The sequence below is a fragment of the Choloepus didactylus genome, chromosome 18, assembly GCF_015220235.1.
Source record: "Choloepus didactylus isolate mChoDid1 chromosome 18, mChoDid1.pri, whole genome shotgun sequence".
In the NCBI taxonomy this organism is placed as follows: domain Eukaryota; kingdom Metazoa; phylum Chordata; class Mammalia; order Pilosa; family Megalonychidae; genus Choloepus; species Choloepus didactylus.
The window spans coordinates 16,849,873-16,867,867 of NC_051324.1; the positions used below are offsets into that span (position 1 = coordinate 16,849,873).

General features: G+C 52.2%; 1 protein-coding gene across 1 annotated transcript in view; it reads left to right on the plus strand.

The window, feature by feature from the left end:
• The first annotated feature begins 4,256 nt into the window (after window positions 1–4,256).
• Window positions 4,257–17,995, plus strand: part of TRPV3 (transient receptor potential cation channel subfamily V member 3) — a 36,979-nt gene continuing 23,240 nt past the window's right edge. The window contains exons 1-5 of the mRNA XM_037809975.1: window positions 4,257–4,375; window positions 14,171–14,275; window positions 14,443–14,529; window positions 15,244–15,398; window positions 16,078–16,254. Of these exons, the coding sequence (XP_037665903.1) occupies window positions 4,257–4,375; window positions 14,171–14,275; window positions 14,443–14,529; window positions 15,244–15,398; window positions 16,078–16,254 (643 nt within the window). The remainder of the gene's footprint in view (window positions 4,376–14,170; window positions 14,276–14,442; window positions 14,530–15,243; window positions 15,399–16,077; window positions 16,255–17,995) is intronic.

Consider the following 17,995-nt stretch of genomic DNA (forward strand, 5'->3'; position numbering starts at 1 on the left):
ACTACCTTCTCCAGGTCTGTACCTCCCACTGTCCCCTTGCCTCCCTGCCTGGCCTCCCACGAGAGCTCCCATGATGTGTGGGATGATGTAGGCTTCGACTTGGGCCAGTCCAAGGGGCTGGGCTGCTGCTTCCACGTGTGGGGGAATACCTGTGGCTGTGACTCTAGCAGGTGACCTGGTCCCTGCTCCATCTCCCAGGAGAGTGGCTCCCCTCACCCCTTACTGGGCATGCTGCATGCCTTTGGGAGGGAGACAAGGGATCTTTTGAACCAGTCCAACCTGCCCTCTGAGACCGAGAACTAGTACAGGGCAAAACACTGAAATTTAGTAAAAGCCTCATCCTCCCTGGCTCTGAGGCTGTCAGAAGCATGTCAGGAGGGGTGAGGGGCTGAGTCAGGTGGGGGCAACTGAGTAAGAGAGGGAGGACCCTGCTTCACCCAAGGCTGGGCTCTAATGGGGCAGTTTCAGGGACAGTGATGACATTTTGAACTGTGGGAGTGGGAACTTTGAGACCCCTTGAATTAAACTTCCAAAACAACCTCCCGCTTCACCCACCTGCAGGACTGGTAGGACCTGAAGCTGTGGACACGCGAAGCCGTGTTTTCTGCCCTTGCTGGCCCCGGGTCCTGCGCTCCCATCCTGGAAGCCTCTCCTGGGCTCTTGCCTCCTCCCCATCCCTGGCAGGTTTCGACGATGAGGGATCGAGGGGCTTGTTTCCTGATGACACTCGGGGAAGTCCCTGCTCCAGCAGTTGCTGGCAGCACCCTGCCAGCAGAGACTTCCCACTTCCATCCCAGTTCCATGCTGCCCATGGTAGATCGTGGATGTGCAATTCCTGAGTGACGTGGAGGCAGACAGGGCCTCCTGGCCTTGCTCCACCTCCTTCCCAGCTGTGGCCAGGCCAGGAGGGAGGGCACACAGTCTTCTCCGGACACTCCGGCCTGGGAGGCAGGTGGCCAGGGCAGTCGCTGGGAGCAGGAATTGGCAGGACAAAAACAATAATAACTAATAGCTGTCATCCTGTTTTGAGTTATTTCTGTGTGCTAGGCTTTGTTCTAGCCCTTTATATGTGTTCTCTCATTTAAGTCCCATGACAACCTTGCAAGTGTAGAGAAATGAGGAAACTGAGGCTCAGGAGAAATAACTTGCCAGGCAGGGGTGCGGTGGCCTGACACCCAGGGCCGTGGTGTCTGATTTCTGCTAAGAAGTACTAGATGGGGACTTCCAGCGCTGAGGCATCTGATGAAGGGTGGATGCCGGCTCTTGGGGCTGGCTCTCTTGGGGCCAACCAGGCCAGCCCTCGGGTGCGGCCCTGCCTCTCAGGGTCAGTGCAGGAACTTTCATTAAGCCCTCCCCTCTCCGTGATCTCTGGCTTCTCACGGCATCCTTGGGAGGCAGATATTGTGATTTCCATTTCACAGTTGGGGAAACCGAGGCCTGTGATGGGAAGGACTCGATTGACATCAGATGCAAGAGAGGGAAGAGTTGGGACCAGAACTTGTGGTCTCAGCACCCATGACCTCCTCTGTCTTTCCCTGGCTGGGTGAGGCTGTTCTGCGGGTGGCTGGTGACTCATCCGGGGCATGTGGGTGGGTGGGTGCTGCAGCTGTGGCTGGTGGGCGTGACCTACCTGGCGCCAAGAGCAGGTGACCCAGCCAGTTCTGCCTCTGATGCCTCATTCCAGCCATCCCTCTGCCTGCGATGAGAGCCTCCCAACACTCCAGCCACAGCCCCGCCAGGGGGCCTCGGGCCCGGGACATGCGGTGATCTCAGAGCCAGGGAGGCTGCTGCCACCCAAAATCGTGTAGGGTGAGTCCTTTCCGCACTCGGCCGCCTGTCCTTCTGTGGTCCCGGGAGCCCAGGGCATGGACCTCAGGGGTCCTTTGGGCCATATCTGCCCTTTGCTGACAGGCCTCGGGTGGGGTTGGGAGGGCGCTTGGGCAGTCTTGTGGAGGAAGCTAAGCTAGATGGCAGCTCTTGGCCACCGGGTGTGTGAGAACACAGGTTCCAATGGACCCAGGAACCTTTCCCTGAGGTTTGGAAATTTGGGGTGGGAGACAGTCTCATGGCTGTCAAGAGGCAAGGGTGAGGCTCCTTGTCTTCCCCAGCAGGGCTCCCCACTCTGGGGGGCAGGAGTGTGATGGGGGTTCATGATGTCATGAGGTGGCCCCAGAGCTTGGAAGAGATGGGGACAGGCATTCTACAGGAGCTGAGCCAACAGCCCCTGGGCCCAGCTGGGCCTGTGTCCGCAGCCCTGGACAAGGAGCTGCTCCCCTTGGCCCCCAGGCCTTTGGGTCAGTTTCAGTGCTTGGGAGGCCCAACACCCCTCTTCCCAGGTGACGAAGCTGAATCCCAGAGAGAGGGAGGGCTGGGGCAGCAAGAGTCTCACAGGTGAGAACGCAGGGTTTATGGGGTGACTCAGGGATCTAATTATAGTTGCTACAGGCCCAGTCCAGAGTTTTCCCGACTCTCTCCTGCCCTGGCTGCCCAGGACTTCCCCACATTCATGGGCCCAGGGCTGGGAGGATGCACTGGTCAGCTGTCATGGGGTGCCTGGGATCTCTCAACCCATTTCTCAGAAGGGAGAGCAGAGGCCTAGTGAGGGGTAGTAGACGTGCTTTCTACCACCTCCTCTTCAGCCCAGCTCAGCCTTCCAGCTCCAGCTGCCCACAGGTCCCTTCAGGCTGTGGAGGTGGTAAAGGTGGCCCCCACCTCATCAGGGGCCTGGGGATATGGGCAGGGGCCTGGGCACCCCATCTGGCCTTGAGGGGGTGCCTATAGCCTCCCTGCCCCAGCTGCCTCAGGGCCAAAACCCTCCCCTGGCTGACTCCTGGCCAACCCCAAGTTGCTCACTTTTGGTGGAGTTGGGGCTCTGTCCTATTTCCAAACCTTACTCAAGTCTGGTGACATTCTGCTCTAGACACTTCCTCCAGGAAGCTTTTCCACTTGGGGCAGGAAGACCAGTGACCCCAGCTCCACTCCACCCAAAAATCTCTTCCCTTTACCTCTGTGTCTCTGAGTGAGTTCTCTGAGGGTGACTCAAGCTGAGCACAGACCCCATTAACTGCAGAGTCACATCCTGTCCACATGACGCTTTCCCTTGTCCATCTCATCATGTTGGCCAGCCCTGCCCCCTCCATCCAGAGGGCCCCTACTTGGGCCGCATCTCCTCTGCAGGACCATCACAACATCCTTCTCCTGGCCCCCTGGTCTCTGATCTCCCCACCCCCCAGCCTGCCCTCTCTAAAGTGGCTGCCCCTGGCTCCAGGCTCCTTATAGCCCTCAGGGTCAGCCAAGCTCCTGACTGGTGTCCGAGGCCTTCACAATGTGGCCCAACTTGCTTCCGAGCCTCTCACTGGCAATTTTCCCCATGAACCATGTTTTTCAGCCACGCCAGTTCCCTGTACTCACCGTACTTACTTGGTCCTTGCCCTTTGCTCAGCCGTCCCCTCAGCCTGCCGTGCCATCGTCCACACAGAAACCTTTAAGGTCCACTTCATGATGGGAGCTGAAATCAGTCCCTTTCCTGGCATCTCTTCATCCCTCTGATCCCAGCCCAGGGTCCAGCCCAGACTGAGCATCAATAGAGCAGGTCTGGACTGAGGGGCTGCCTTGGGGAAGGTGTGTCAGGTGGAAGACAGCCATGCCCCCTGCCAATTTGGGGTCTGTTTGTGTGCTCCTGGAGCTTTAGTCATAGACATGAACCCAATGGACCAACAGCCATGAGGTTTCTTATGCTGAGCTTTGGGTAGGTGAGAGAGAGAGAGATGGTCAATGTGTTAGCTGCAGACACCACCAAGGTGCTGAGGGAGCCAAAACACCAGAGGGCCCTGAGGATGCATTACCATGACCATGGTGTCAAGTGCAAAGGAAGTCCTGCTTTGTTAAGGTCAAACATTTTTGAGGAGTGTTCTGAACACAAAATCTGAGAGGGACATTGAGAAAGCAGAGATAATTCTCTGGAATCCACCCAGGGATGAGGGTATTGGTGGGGCTTGAGATGGTGAGAGGTACCTCTTGAGAGAGCCCCAGTGATCTCTACATGGCAGCTCTGCTCAGCTCCCCTGATGGAGCGGGGTTAGGGGAAGCCAGGCAGATAAGGAAGAATGTTCTTTCAGTCCCTGAGAGGGATGAATTGCCTGGGAAGGTAGGGAGGGGTTCCATGCCTCAGGGGTGTGTATAGGGGCTGCCCTTCCACAGCTCCCTCCTCTGCATCTCTTCAACCTGAGCATCTGCTCCGTGATTGTGTTCCAGCCATGAACGCCCACCCCAAGGAGATGGTGCCCCTCATGGGCAGGAAAGTCGTTGTCCCCAGTGGGAACCCTGCTGTTCTGCAGGACATGAAGCCCACCGAGCTCACCCCTACCAAGAAGAGGTAGGACTGGCAGGCTTGCACTGTGAGGGGCACAGGAGGGCACCCAGCATCCACTCTCAGAGAGCCCTTAGTCTCATCTGGGTGGCTGTTGCCTGATGAGGTATAACTGGGGGGTGAGGCCAGGAACAGCACTGTATACTTGGGGGGCTGAGCTGAGGAGGTCAGTATGACTGGCACAATCAGGGAGGCCTCCGTGCTGGGGTCGGGGGAGCAGTGAGGCAGGAACAGTTGGGAAGGCTCTTGGAGGAAGCAAGGGATTGCTGGAGCCATCTTTGAGAGAAGCAGCACTAAAGGGGGTGGGAAATCCAGGTTGCCTGGAATGTCAATGGCCCCCCAATGGCCTTCCTAATGGTTCCCCCAATGACCTTCCCAGTGGTTTCCCCAATGGCTTTCCCAATAACCTCCCCCCCACCCCCGCCCTGCAGTGGCCTTCTCAGTGGTTCCCGCAGTGGACCTCCAACAGTTCCTCCAGTAACTCCCCACCCCGAGGCCTCCCCACACCAACAGCTTTCATACTCACTGTGTGCTTGGCTGGATCACTCAAGCCCTCTAACCTCACCTGTGTGATGGGGACACCACAATGGCATCAGCTTACGGGCTGATAGTTAATTGGGATCATGTGGACAGAGTGCTCAGCACAGGGCCTGGTATGTAGTCATTGCTCATCACTGTTGTTTTTGTTATCTTGAGCTTCATCATCATCCTTGTCATCATCACTCTGTGGGCCCCGGGAGCTAGGCAGGGCTGGGATGGTGACCTCTACTTCACAGCTGGGGACATGGAGGCCTGGAGCTGGGAAGGTGCTTCTCTAGGTTCTCATCCCCTGACCCTTGAGCTGCCTCCATTGCAGAGTCCACCCCCATCAGCTGAGGGCTCCCCGCTCCAGCTGTGGTTCCCATGGCCAGGGTGGGACCCCAGTCTAGTGTGGCCATTTTCTCCGCCTTCCCTGTCCCCATCTGAGGCCCCTCTTAGGCCAGAAATGAGCTTGGTGTTGTAACATATGTCTATTGGTTTGAGTAAAAATCACTGACCTGGAGCTGGGCCCAGGACAGGGAGACTGGGGCACAGAGAAGAGTAATATGTACCCCTGCTCACAGTCTGGTGAGAGGGCTTCAAGGAGAATGTGGAAAGTCCCCTGAGAGTGAACTAGGCAGGGTGGGAGCCTAAGGAGGGGTGGGTTATCCTGTGGGTAGTTTTGGGGCACTCCCTGGAAGCAGTGGTGTTAGAGTGGACATTGGCAGTTGGAGAGGTAGGGCAAGGGCACTGCAGGCAGTGGGACATGTGAGCAAAGGCTTGGGGCAGGGACTGGAGAGGAGCCCGGTGTGGCTGAGGTGCTGGGTGGGCAGAGGAGCCTTTGGGAGGATGAGTCCCATGGAGACTGGGTCTTAGGAGTTGGTTAAGGAGCTTGGACAATCTTGAGGGCAGAGGGAGCTACAGAGGGATTTTGAGTGTGGGGAGCATGATGAGGTTAGCATTTTGGAAAGGCTGCTGTGGGTGATCTATAGGGATGATGAACTGGAGGGGAGGCTGGAGGTTGCAAGACTGTGGGGAAGCTGTTGGGAAGGCAGGTGAGAGGTGCTGAGGGCTGAGCCTGGGTGGTCAGGGATGGAAAGGAGGGGACAGATCAGAGAGGTATTAGTGTCATGGGGTCTGCAGGATCAACTATGGGGGCAGAGGCAAAAGGAGGAGCTGAGAGACACCCCCCTTTCCTGGTGGGGATCCTGGGGGGATGGTGGGGCTGTCTCTGATATGGGCACTACGGAGTAGAAGGAGCAAGGTCGGGAGGAAGGCGCTGAGTTCAGATGTGAAATGTTGAGTGAGAGGTGCCTGAGGGACATCCGGGTGGAGGTATCCCAAAGGCACTGGCTGGAGTCTCGGAGGGGAAACTGGCATGAGGTGGGAATGTGGGGGCAGCCTGGACCTGGGTGGGCTTTCCAGATAAGAGCAGAGATATCCCTGAGCTAAGCCAGTAAGGGCTGCCCTCCCTGCCTCTCTTCTGCCCTCCCCTTCCTTTCTTGCCTTCTCAGGAGAAGGACTGAGAACAGGGCTTCAGGAAAGTCCCAGGTTCTTCCCACAGCAGGACCAGGCAAACTGCCTTTTCTGAGCACTCCTGGGTCACTCACTTAGTTCCAGGCTTGGCTCTGCCAGCTGCAGCCAAGGAGGTGAGGCATGACCTCTGTCTCCTTCCCTAAAAGGCTCTCTGTAGGCCCCCACACACCTACCTTTCTTCAGACCCCAAAGGTTATAGTATCTCCATCAGAACTGAGTATATGACTTGTCTTGGGGAAGAGAGAAAATTGTGTATAAAGAAAAGAGAAAAAAAATATATGTAAAGAAAGTGATGCTGAACACTAAGGAAATTCCACTGATGGTGGAATTGAAGGCACCAAGAAGTCTGGATTAAGGAGATATTTTTGGGCCTGGGAGCGCTTCCCGAACCATCATGCCACTCCACTTGCCCCTGCTGCCTCCTCACTGGGCCCTCGGCAAGGTGATGGCGAGGGACAGGGACACAGCCCGACAAAGGCAGTGGAGGAGCTGGCCTTGTAGATTGGAGAGCACTTGGGCATTTCTTGGGACAAAGCAGGTGGCCAGTCAGGCTCCTCCCAGCTCTGGATCTATTGGGGACAGTTCTTTGCCTTCAAAGGGACAGAAGTTCAGGAGAAATGGGGCATGGCCTATTGATCACTTGAGTTAACAATACTCAGGTGGTGCCCTCTGGCCTGGGCCCAAAGTAGGAATGAACAAGCAACATCTGCTCCATGTTGGTGGCCAGGATGTCATGTGGCCAAGAGCATTCCAGTTGCTCATGATGGAGCATCAGATGTGGAGTGCAGAGAGGCAAGGGGGGCAGGTGTAGGACAGGCCCTCATGGGCCAGCAGCTCCTTTGCCCCAGGGGTTAGGTCCTTGCCCAATAATCGAGGTCCTTCGCATTCTGGCTCTCACCCTCTCCTTCTCATGTCCTGTGCTCCAGCCACCCAAGGCTTCCTTCTTCCTTCCTCAAACACAGCTCTCATCTTCCTGCCAAGAAAGCTTTTCTCAGGCCACTCTTTCTGCCCCCAGGTCTGCTTAAATACCTAAACCAAACACCACCCTGAAGGAGCACAGTGCCCACCCTGGCTCCTGCCACTGACTGGGACATTCCCCTGAGCTCCCATAGTTCAGCTCCTCTCTGAAGACATTGACATGGTTATTGGGACTGTGTCTTAGGTCTGTTTGAGATCTCTGAGGACAGGAGCCCTGGAAGGGCCATCTCTTCTCTTCCCCCCAAGTTTCCTGCACAGCCTCTTGGAAGGTTTTAAGTAAGTGGGTGAGTCAATGAAGGAGCGGGCAAGAAAGTGAGAGGAGTGGGTAAGTTGGTGAGCATGCAGCCTGGAGGCTCAGCACAGCCCTTCAGCCAGAGCAAGGACAGGTTTCACGGGGAGGTGAAGAAATGCTTCTTCCCTTCCGTCCAGCCCTCACTCTCCAGGCCTGGAGTACATAGATGCTCTCAGGACTTGGTTTCCTACACCACTTTTTCTTTTTTTAATCATATTTTTTAAAATTTTGGAATATAACATATATACATAGAAGTGATAACTTTCCAAGTGCAATTTAACAAGTAGATAGAGAGCAAATTTCAAAGAATGTTATGGGTTACAGTTCCACAGTTTCAGTTATTATCTTATTATGAAATAAAACAAAAATACAAAAAGGTAATATCTTTCAAAGTCTGATTTAACAAGTAGTTATATAGGAAATTTCCAAAAATGTTGAGTTACAGTTCCATAGGTTCAGTTATTTCCTTATTGTGAAATATAACATATATACAAAAATTACAATTTAATAAGTAGCTATATAGCAAATTTCAAAGATTGCCAAGGGTTACAGTTCCACCATTTCAATTCTTTCCTTCTAGCTATTCTAATACCCTAGCTACTAAGAAGAAGAAAATAATATAGAGATTCAGTATTCATAATCCTTTGTTAAATTCCATCTTGTCTGTTGTTACCCCTTCCTCTAGTTTAATCACTTTCCTGATATTCAGGGATGTCTAGGCAGTGACCACCCTAACCTGTTCATGTTGAAAAGGGGCCTACACCACTCTTGAGGCCCTTGTGGCCTCTGGGAATAGGCCCTGGGAAGGTGGAGAAGTGATGGAGAGGAAAAGGACCTGTCCTCAGTTCTTGTGCAAGACTGGGAAGAGGATGGAACTTAGGAGGGGTGAGGACTTCAGGAAACCAAGAGCTCAATTGGGAGTCACTTGAGGGACACATTCTCTCAACAATATTTACTAGTTTAGGGTTGGGTTGGTCTATCTGCTCACTGGTTCTGTCCATTAGTCTCTCCATATCTCTACCTATCTATCCACCCAACTATTCGTCATCCATCCATCCATCCATCCATCCACTCATCCATCCATCCATCCATGCATCCATCTGTCCATCCATCCACTCATCTCCCCATCTATCTGACCAGACATTCTTCCTTCCACTCATGTATCTTTTCATTCATCACCTACCCATCCTCTGCTCATTCATTCAGTGTGGTCTTCTGAGTATCAGAAAAAGTATTGGGTTCTGAGAAATCAAGGATGATGCACTCACAGTCCCTGCCATTGAGGACCTTACAGCTAAAGGAAAGTGTATTGTCCAGAGCAAGGAAAGCGATGGCCCCACTGAACCTTGTCCTGGTCTGACCTCGGGGCTGGTTCTGCCCAATCCACTGGAAGAGCAGATCTGTCAGGGAAGGGATTTTTGCCCACTTGTTCACCACCATATCTCCAGAAAACACTGTATTCTAGAATAGTGTCTGGCACAAAGTAGGTTCTCAATAAATATTTGTTGAGTAAATGCACCACTGAGGAGCCCAGACATGTCTTGTGGGGCCCAGGGCAGGGGCTGGATCAACTGTCCTATGGAGACAGCTGTGGGCCTGGGGGTTGGGGGCTCTGCCTGGAGAGAATTCTTCAAATATCAACCAGAATGTTCTGGGGCTGAGCCAGTGGATGTGTTTGAAGCCCCTGGGTCAGAGTTACCATAGTGGATTGGGGACAGCTTTGGGATGGCATTTCTGGGTACTGTGGGGGAGGGCAGAGGAGTGGTAATAGAACTGGATGACCTCTGATGTCCACTTCAGCAGGACAGTCCATGAGTAGATGATCCTGGAGCTGCCCTGGCTCCAGAGTCTAGGACTTAGAGCTCATCTAGCCCAACCACTCTCTATCCAGTGAGGACTCTTGGCCCAGAGATGGCAAATGACTGCCTGGGGTCATACAGGAGGCAGAGGCAGAGCTGGACTAGAGCTCAGGCTTTGGGTTCCCAGCCTAGGGTTTGCGCCTCCCTTTGTCTTCTCATTTGGAAGAAGGATTTGGTTTTAGGCCAGGCCAGAAGCCTCCCCTTGATGTATGGGAGACAGGAAGGTGAGGGCCGATGAGTCAGCCAGCACTGTCCGGTGTCCCACTTGCACACCGTGGGGATCAGCTTTGGGCCTTCTGGGCCTTGTCTGTGCCTGGAGGAGAGGACAGAACTTCGTAGCCAAGCCTGAGGTCTCCCTGCCGCCTGCCCCCCGCTGGGAAGTGACTGAATCAGGCAGCCTCTCTCTGCAGCTCCCCCTGGAGCTGGTTTGCCTGGAAGCAGGCCCTGAGAGCTGAGGCCAGAGCAGAGCAGTTGGAGTGTGCAATGAGCTGTGAGCTTGGACGTCAGGAGTCAGGGTCTCTGGCCAGCTTGGCTTCTGCCTGCAGGGAAACTGAAGGTGAATCGCTTCCTACACTGGGCCCCAGTGTCCTCATCCAGGCAGTGGGAGCCATCCTCCCTCCCCTGCTGTCCTCCCTTCCAGACCCGAAGACTGAACCCAACAGGGCTGGGTCTGCACTTTGGGAGTGTTCTGGGGCCTTGCAAGGAAGGGAGGAGGGAGTGTTGGACCTTCCAGGCCCAGGAAGGAAGCAGGCAGCAAAGGGCCCAGGAGTTCCCTGCTATGGAGAGAAGGCCCTGGTCAGGAGGCCACAGTTCCAGGGCCAGGTTCCAGAGCCAGCAGCTGGGCTGCAGCACTCCTAGGATGGGGGCAGGGGGCTGCTACAACTGAGATCCCCCTCAGCCCAATCCCCCCACCCTGGTTGTCACACGAAGGCTCATCTCTGAGTGTGTGGCTACAGCTTATGACAGCATTTGTGGGTATGCCTGAATGTGCCTGCCTTTCTCTGTAGACAGGCAGGGGCTGTGTCTGGCCAGGGAGTTGTGTCCTGAGTGTGTATCTTGCCTCTCAGGGGGCGTGGGTCTCTGCCCTCCCCTGGAGCTCAGGCCAGGTAACAGGGCCTCTGGACCTGGTCGTGAGCTCCCTGGGCCGTGCCTCTCTTACCCCAGCCCGTGGAGCTGATCCCACCTCTCCCCTCCCCAACCCCCCACTTCTACCTTTTGAAATGGTTTCCTGGATTTTTCTTCTTGACTAGGGGTTAGCCCTGACCCCTGACCTCTTGGAGCCTCTGCTCTAGTTTGGTTGTTCTCAGTCTATTTTCACAAATAAGGTGTGTGATGCTCATATGGGGTTGATTCACCATGGGATGGGGGCAGTGCCCAAACAGCCAATGTAAATTGTGTTCTCAAGAGAGCATATTGCAGAAGGAGCGAGGGGGCCAGGAAAGGCCTCACTGAGAAGATGACATTGAGTATAGACCTGAATGAGATGGGGGACGAACCAAGAGAGTATCTGGGGGAACAGTATTTCAGATGGAGGAAACAGCAAGCGCAGTGGCCCTGAGGGGTGCTTGCCTGGTGTGTTCAAGAAGCAAAAGGCGCTGACATGGCTGCAGCAGAGTATGTAAGGGAGAGGCTTGTAGGAGAGAGGTAACGGGGTTCTGTATTCAAGAGTCATATTCAAAATATGTACTAATCTGTACAATAAACTGTGGAGGCTAAGATTTCTACAAGTACCCCACAGGGCAACTTTAGGAAGTGTATCTGTGTAGGACCCTGTGTACAGGACAGGGGGCTGGCAGTTAGGGTCTGGCAGGTGTGCCTGGGAAGGGGGCCAGTGGAGGGAGGACATGCAGGTTTGTTAAGGTTTAACTTCTGGAGTGGAAATATTTCAGGAATTTAACCAGCTAAATATCAACTCTACTGTAGGTCACAGTAAGTACTCTGAGTTGGACAGGGAGCAGAGGGGTGGTGTCATCTGACTTTCCTTTTAGAAGCCTCTCTCCAGCTGCTCTGTTGAGCACAGTTTTTAGGGGCAAGAGTTGCAGCTGGGGGATCAGTTACTAGGTTAATGCAATAATCCAGCTGAGCGATGATGGAGGCTTGCAGTAACCACGGAGGTGGTGAGCAGTGATTTGATTCTGGATTTATTTGAAGGTAGTGTTACTGGATCAAGGCAGTGGACTCCTTTGCCTGATGCACTCAAATGACCAATTCCTGAGACCCCAGGTTTCAAAGAGAGAAAGAGTTTATTGCTAGGTGTGAGGCAAGAGAACAGATGGCCTATTGGTCCAAAATCTGTCTCTCTGAACTATAGTAATTCTGGTAGTTTTATAGCATCAAAACATGGGCAAATTTTAAGATAATGAATACAGTGATCCCAGGTGATGCAATTAGAGGTGATCTAATTATTGAGCATGTGCAGACTGATTACATGCTTAGTCACAGAACGTATGTAAGAAAATGGTGGCCTTAATATGATGACGGGCATGAATTTTAGTATTATAGTGAGGTATAGGTGATTCGTAGGTTAAAGTCTAAGCTACTACGCATGTCAGGTGGGCCCATTTTGGTTAGATCCAGCTTCGGTTATCAAGATAACCTTAGACTTGGGGTGGGTTAGTTCTGGGCTGACCCAAGACCCTTCATTAATAAACACTAGGGGCTGTCTTTAGTGATCATAAGACTTTAAATTCGAAAAACTGTATAAATGGGTACAAGTGAAGGTTAGCCACTAGGTTTTTTTTTTTTTCCTTACTATTACACCTTTTTTCTTTTTTTTTAATTCAGTTTTATTGAAATATATTCACATACCATACAATCATCCATGGTATACAATCAACTGTTCACAGTACAATCATATAGTTATGCATTCATCACCACAATCTATTTCTCAACATTTTCCTTACATCAGAAAGAATCAGAATAAGAATAAAAAATAGAAGTAAAAAAAGAACACCCAAACCATCCCCCCCATCCTACCCTATTTATCATTTAGTTTTTATCCCCATTTCTCTACTCATCCATCCATACACTAGATAAAGGGAGTGTGATCCACAAGGTTTTCACAATCACACTGTCACCCCTTGTAATCTACAATATTATATAATTGTCTTCAGGAGTCCAGACTATTGGGTTGGAGTTTGGTAGTTTCAGGTATTTACTTCTAGCTATTCCAATACATTAAAACCTAAGAGGTCTTATCTATATAGTGCATAAGAATGTCCACCAGAGTGACCTCTCGACTCCATTTGAAACCTCTCAGCCACTGAACTTATTTTGTCTCATTTTGCATCCCCCTTTTGGTCAAGAAGATATTCTCAATCCCACGATGCCGGGTCCAGATTCATCCCTGGGAGTCATATCCTGCGTTGCCAGGGAGATTCACACCCCTGGGAGTTGGGTCCATGTAGGGGGGAGGGCAGTGAGTTCACCTGCTGAGGTGGCTCAGTTAGAGAGAGGGCCACATTTGAGCAACAAAGAGGTACTCAGGGGGAGACTCTGAGGCACAATTATATGCAAGTTTAGACTCTCCTTTGCAGTAACGAGCTTCATAAGGGCAAGTCCCACGATTGAGGGCTCAGCACATCAAACCGCCAGTCCCAATGTTTAGTCACAAGGTTTTTACAATCACAAGGGCACAAGATGAAGGCTATACAGTCATTATCAGAGATCAAGGCAGCTGGATTACAGCTCAGGTTTCTGGTGTAGCTGTCTCTGATATACCAGAAAATAAAAAGGAATATCTATATAATGATTCACTAATCATAATCAGTCCTTAAATCCTAACTTCTCAGTTACAGTAAAGCTGGCGGGATTTGCTGAGGGATTGGATGTGGGATGAGAGAGAGAGAGAGAGAGAGAGAGAGAGATCGAGGAGTAGTCGAGGAGTAGTCAAGGTTCACTCCAACACTTTTGGCCTGAAAAGCTGGATAGGGCAGAGTTGCCATATACTGAGGCAAGGAAGACTCCAGAAAGAACAGGTTTTAGGTGGAAGATCAGGGTAGAGGTCCCACAACTTCCTTTCTCCCTCCCCTCATTTATTCTTTCATTCATCCTTCATATTTATTCAGCATCTACTTTGTGCTTGACATTTTTTTAAGCACTGAACATAGCAGACTGAATAAAATAGAAGTAATCTTTGCCTCACAGATCTGAGTCTGGGGACCTGCCCCCAGGAAAGGCTCTTTCTTCAGACCTGAGGACTGGGGAATGGGGTGTGTGTGTGGGGGGGTAGTTGCATGGTTGTAGCAATGTGGAAACCTAGATCCCCTACCCACGTTCCCTATTGTCAGTGAGGCCTTCTGCACTGGAGGTGCAGTTATGGACAGGGCAAGCCCCTCAAGGTGTTAGGCTCCCCAGTAGAGACAGTGGCAAGAGTCACCTGGCTCTGCCACCTCTCAGCCGTGTGACCTTGAGAAACTTGCATCCTGTACACTGTATTCTCCAAATGCCTATCTGTGAAACTTGGATGATCATGATGCTGCCCAGTCCAAAGCGTGTGGAGCGGATTAGGGAGGTCCCAAGGGTGCAGAGTCCAGGACTGGGCTTGGGGAAGGGCTGCAGGATCCTTAGGCACTCAAGATGCCCAGCTCCAGTGGCCTTGCTTGGGTGTCCCTGCAGCGCACACTTCTTCCTGGAGATAGAAGGGTTCGAGCCCAACCCCACTGTGGCCAAGACCTCTCCACCCATCTTCTCCAAGCCCATGGACTCCAACATTCGTCGGTGGTGAGTACTGGTCCCGGCCCCACCCCCTTCCAGGCCAGGCCCCGCCCTCAGCACCCTGTGCTGGCTTTGTCTCACCTGGGCCACTTGGTCAGGCCAGGCTGTGGCCTGCTACCATGGTCCTTTTCTGAACTTGACCCTCTCTCTTCCCTGCCCTCTTCCATCCCCAGCCTCCCTGGCAACTGTGATGACATGGACTCCCCTCAGTCTCCTCAGGATGACGCGACGGAGACCCCATCCAATCCCAACAGTCCCAGGTGAGCCTGGCCTCCTCCCACTGTGCCCACTGAGGAGAGGCCAGAGCGCAGGGATCAGGCCCCCACAGGAGAGAAAAAGAGCCCACCATCTGTGGGGCGTGGGGACAAATGTCCGGAGGCCTGGGCCCACAGCTGTGACTTGGAGGAAAATTTGCGGAGATGGGAGTAAAAAATGTTGTCAACTATAAAAGTAATACCCATTCATTATAAAACATTCAAACAACAGTGTGAAGCAGAATGAGAGTTTTAAAACAATACCATTCATATAGATTAAAAATGTATGCATATTAAATACCAGTATGCATTTTGCAAGAATACATAAAAACAGAAGGATATTCATCAATGCGATAGAAAGCTTACCTATTTGAAGTGTAGGAGTGGGGAGGGATAGATGAAAGAAATTGAAACAACAAAAAGTGTTAAGTGAAATTGTCCTTTTCCCCAATCCCACACTCAGTGACCATCAACAATTAGGCAAATACCCTTCCTGGTCGTTACTATGTGTATCCAAGTAAATAATTTAACAAAATGTGATCACATGTAGAGTAGAAAAGGAGCCTGCACGGGGCACTGGAGCATCAGCGGAGGGAGCTCAGGCACGGACGGGCGTGGCTGGTACAGAGGCTGGTAGGCACAGCAGCTCTGGCAGGGAAAGTGGAGAGACTGGAGGAGCTGGTGCACGTATGGTGAGTCAGAAACATTTTCTAACCTCAGTACCAACCTGGCCAAGGAAGAACAGAGGCGAAGAAAGAAGCGGCTCAAGAAGTGGATCTTTGCGGCAGTGTCTGAGGGCTGCGTGGAGGACCTGGTGGAACTTCTGGTGGAGCTGCAGGAGATGTGCAAAAGGCGTCGAGGCCAGGATGTGCCTGGTCAGTGCTTGGTCCTGGCAGAAGGGGTGAGGGTGTGAAGAGTTTTAAATGCTGGGCTAAGGAGCGAGGGCAGTGGGGAGCCATGGAAGGGTTTAGGCAGGTAAGTGTCATGGCCTGGCTACTGTGTGAAGGATGGCAGTAAAGTTGAAGGCAGGGAGAATGCAGAGTTGGGACCCCAGTAACAGTGCTGGGGAGGGGAAGGGCAGTTCTGGTGGGCCCTTCAGGCAGTGTCATTGGCAGAACTGAAGGAGGAGGGGGAGTCCAGAGTGGTGACATTTTGACCTGGGTACTTGGCAGATAGGGGAGCCACAGATGTCTTGGGGACCAGGAGGAGTAGCAGTTTAGGGGGAAGATGATGAGTACTAATTGGAGGCCAGAGGGGTTGGGCTGGAAATGGAGATTTCAGGGTGTCAGCACTGACGTGGACAGTGGGAAGCCATGGTGTGGGTGAGTTTGCCCTCCTCCACCAGGGAAGGGAGTAGAGGGCAAGGAGCAGGTCTCAGATAAGGCTCTTGGGGCTGCGGAGAAGAGGACAGAGGAGGAGCAGCTGGAGAGTAAGGAGGAGAGCTGGAGAGTGCGGCCAGGGGGGCCAGGGGAGGGCGTGGGGCAGGGCTGTGAGGTATGAGGCCCAGGGCAGCTGGGGCCCTCCAGCAGCTTCATCCCATGAACCTGTCTGCAGACTTCCTCATGCACAAGCTGACAGCCTCAGACACCGGCAAGACCTGCCTGATGAAGGCCTTGTTGAACATCAACCCCAACACCAAGGAGATCGTGCGGATCCTGCTCACCTTTGCTGAGGAGAACGGCATCTTGGACAGGTTCATCAACGCCGAGTACACAGAGGAGGCCTATGAAGGTGCCCTGCCTGCAGGAGGGGCTGGGTGCCACAGGAATTCCTAAAGGTGGGGTGAGGTGGGGGTCCAGGCCAGTGCTGCGGGCCTGGGCCGTGCCTTGCAGGGACACCTTGTCACTGATAAGCCCAAAGTCCGGCACCTGGAGGCACTCCTTCCTTCCTCCATTCTGCAAATAAATCTGAGCACTGACTACATGTCAGGCATTGGTTTAGGCACCAGTGTGCAGTGGAGAATAAGGCAGATTAAGGCCACTGCTCCCAAGAAGATAGTTTTAGATGGAAAATGCTATACAAATAATAAGAGAAGGTAACGTGAAAGAAAGCGGCTGGTGGTGGGCAACTTTAGAGTGGGTGGTCAGAGAGGTGACCTTTGACCTGAAGCCTAAGTGATGAGAATGATCCTGGGCAAGGCAAAGGTGAAAGATCAGAGATGGAATTAGCTTGGCCTGTTCAAGCAGTGGGAAGAAAGCTGGAGAATAGGTCAGAGATCTAGGCAGGGGCCAAAAAATGGTGACTATGAGTATCATCAGCATCATCATTATTAACTGCCTCATTTGGGTCCTAATTTTGTGGCTTCCCTCTTAGGTGGGCCAGGAAGGGACAGGGAGACTGAATCAGGGATAGTGTCTCCCAGGCCATGTATCCTCATTTTTGTTTTTTTTTGTTTTTTGTTTTTGGAGGCAGCAAAAGCCCCCTTAGGGTCTTATAAGGTTCCCATAGCAAAAAATGACTAGCTTGAGAATAACTGGACATTGTCTTGCTGATGTGCCAGGGGCATTGAACCTCTCAGCTGCTTCCCAGGTGGGAGTCTACCTTGGGACCTTAGCTTGTCTCATGAGGCATTTTGATTTATTATTTAAACTCTGGAGACTTTCAACAGGGTTTTTGTTACATAAGATAAACAGTAAAGGATTGTGAAAAACTAGATGTTACTCAACAGAGAGGAAACCCAGAGAAGAAAGCTACAACTAAGTGCTGGACTGCACCCTGAGCTCCCTGGCAGCCAAAGCAAAGAGAGAAACTTGATGAACTATATAGTGTTCTCAGATTATCACTAGGATATTGACAACAGTCTTGAAACCAGGCTTCAGGCCAGTCCTCAAGCTTCCCCATCCTAATTCTTCTTCCTTTTCAGTCCTCTTCTGCCCCCTCCTTTCTTCTTGTTAATGTGGGGATGAGGGGTGAAGGGGAGGAGGGAAGGGCTTACAGATTCCCCTAATCCAGCAGCGCACTTTTCCCCAGTGTAGGGGTGGAGTAAGTCTTGCCCTGGTGCCTTATGGGTCTCCATAAGAGTACCTTAATGGGTGTTTTTTGAATGAATGGATAAATGAATGTTGATAGTTTCTCCATTAGGCCTTTGCTGCCCTGTCTGTAAATCCTTACCTCTCTGCTTTCTCAGCTTCCCCCTACCTCTTCCGTTTTCTGAATCTGCTTCTTGCCAGCGGGCTTGCAGGGGGCTGTAGGCCCCCACTTTTTGTCTGCATGATGAGAGGAGCCATTTATTCCTGCTTTTGCAGAAACTGTCCTGCCCCTGCCCCTGATGGTATCTGCTGATGACCTCCCTTTGGCGTTCTTAGGCAGTCCCCACATCCTGGGGCAGGGGGACTCCAGGATCAGCAGTGTAGCACTTTTCTTCACTTTAGGCAGGTTACCTTGCTTCTCCAAGCCTCAGTTTCCCCATCTGGCTGGGGCTTGTGTTTCCTCTCTTTGCTGCTATGAGGATCCAATATCAACTTTATTAATA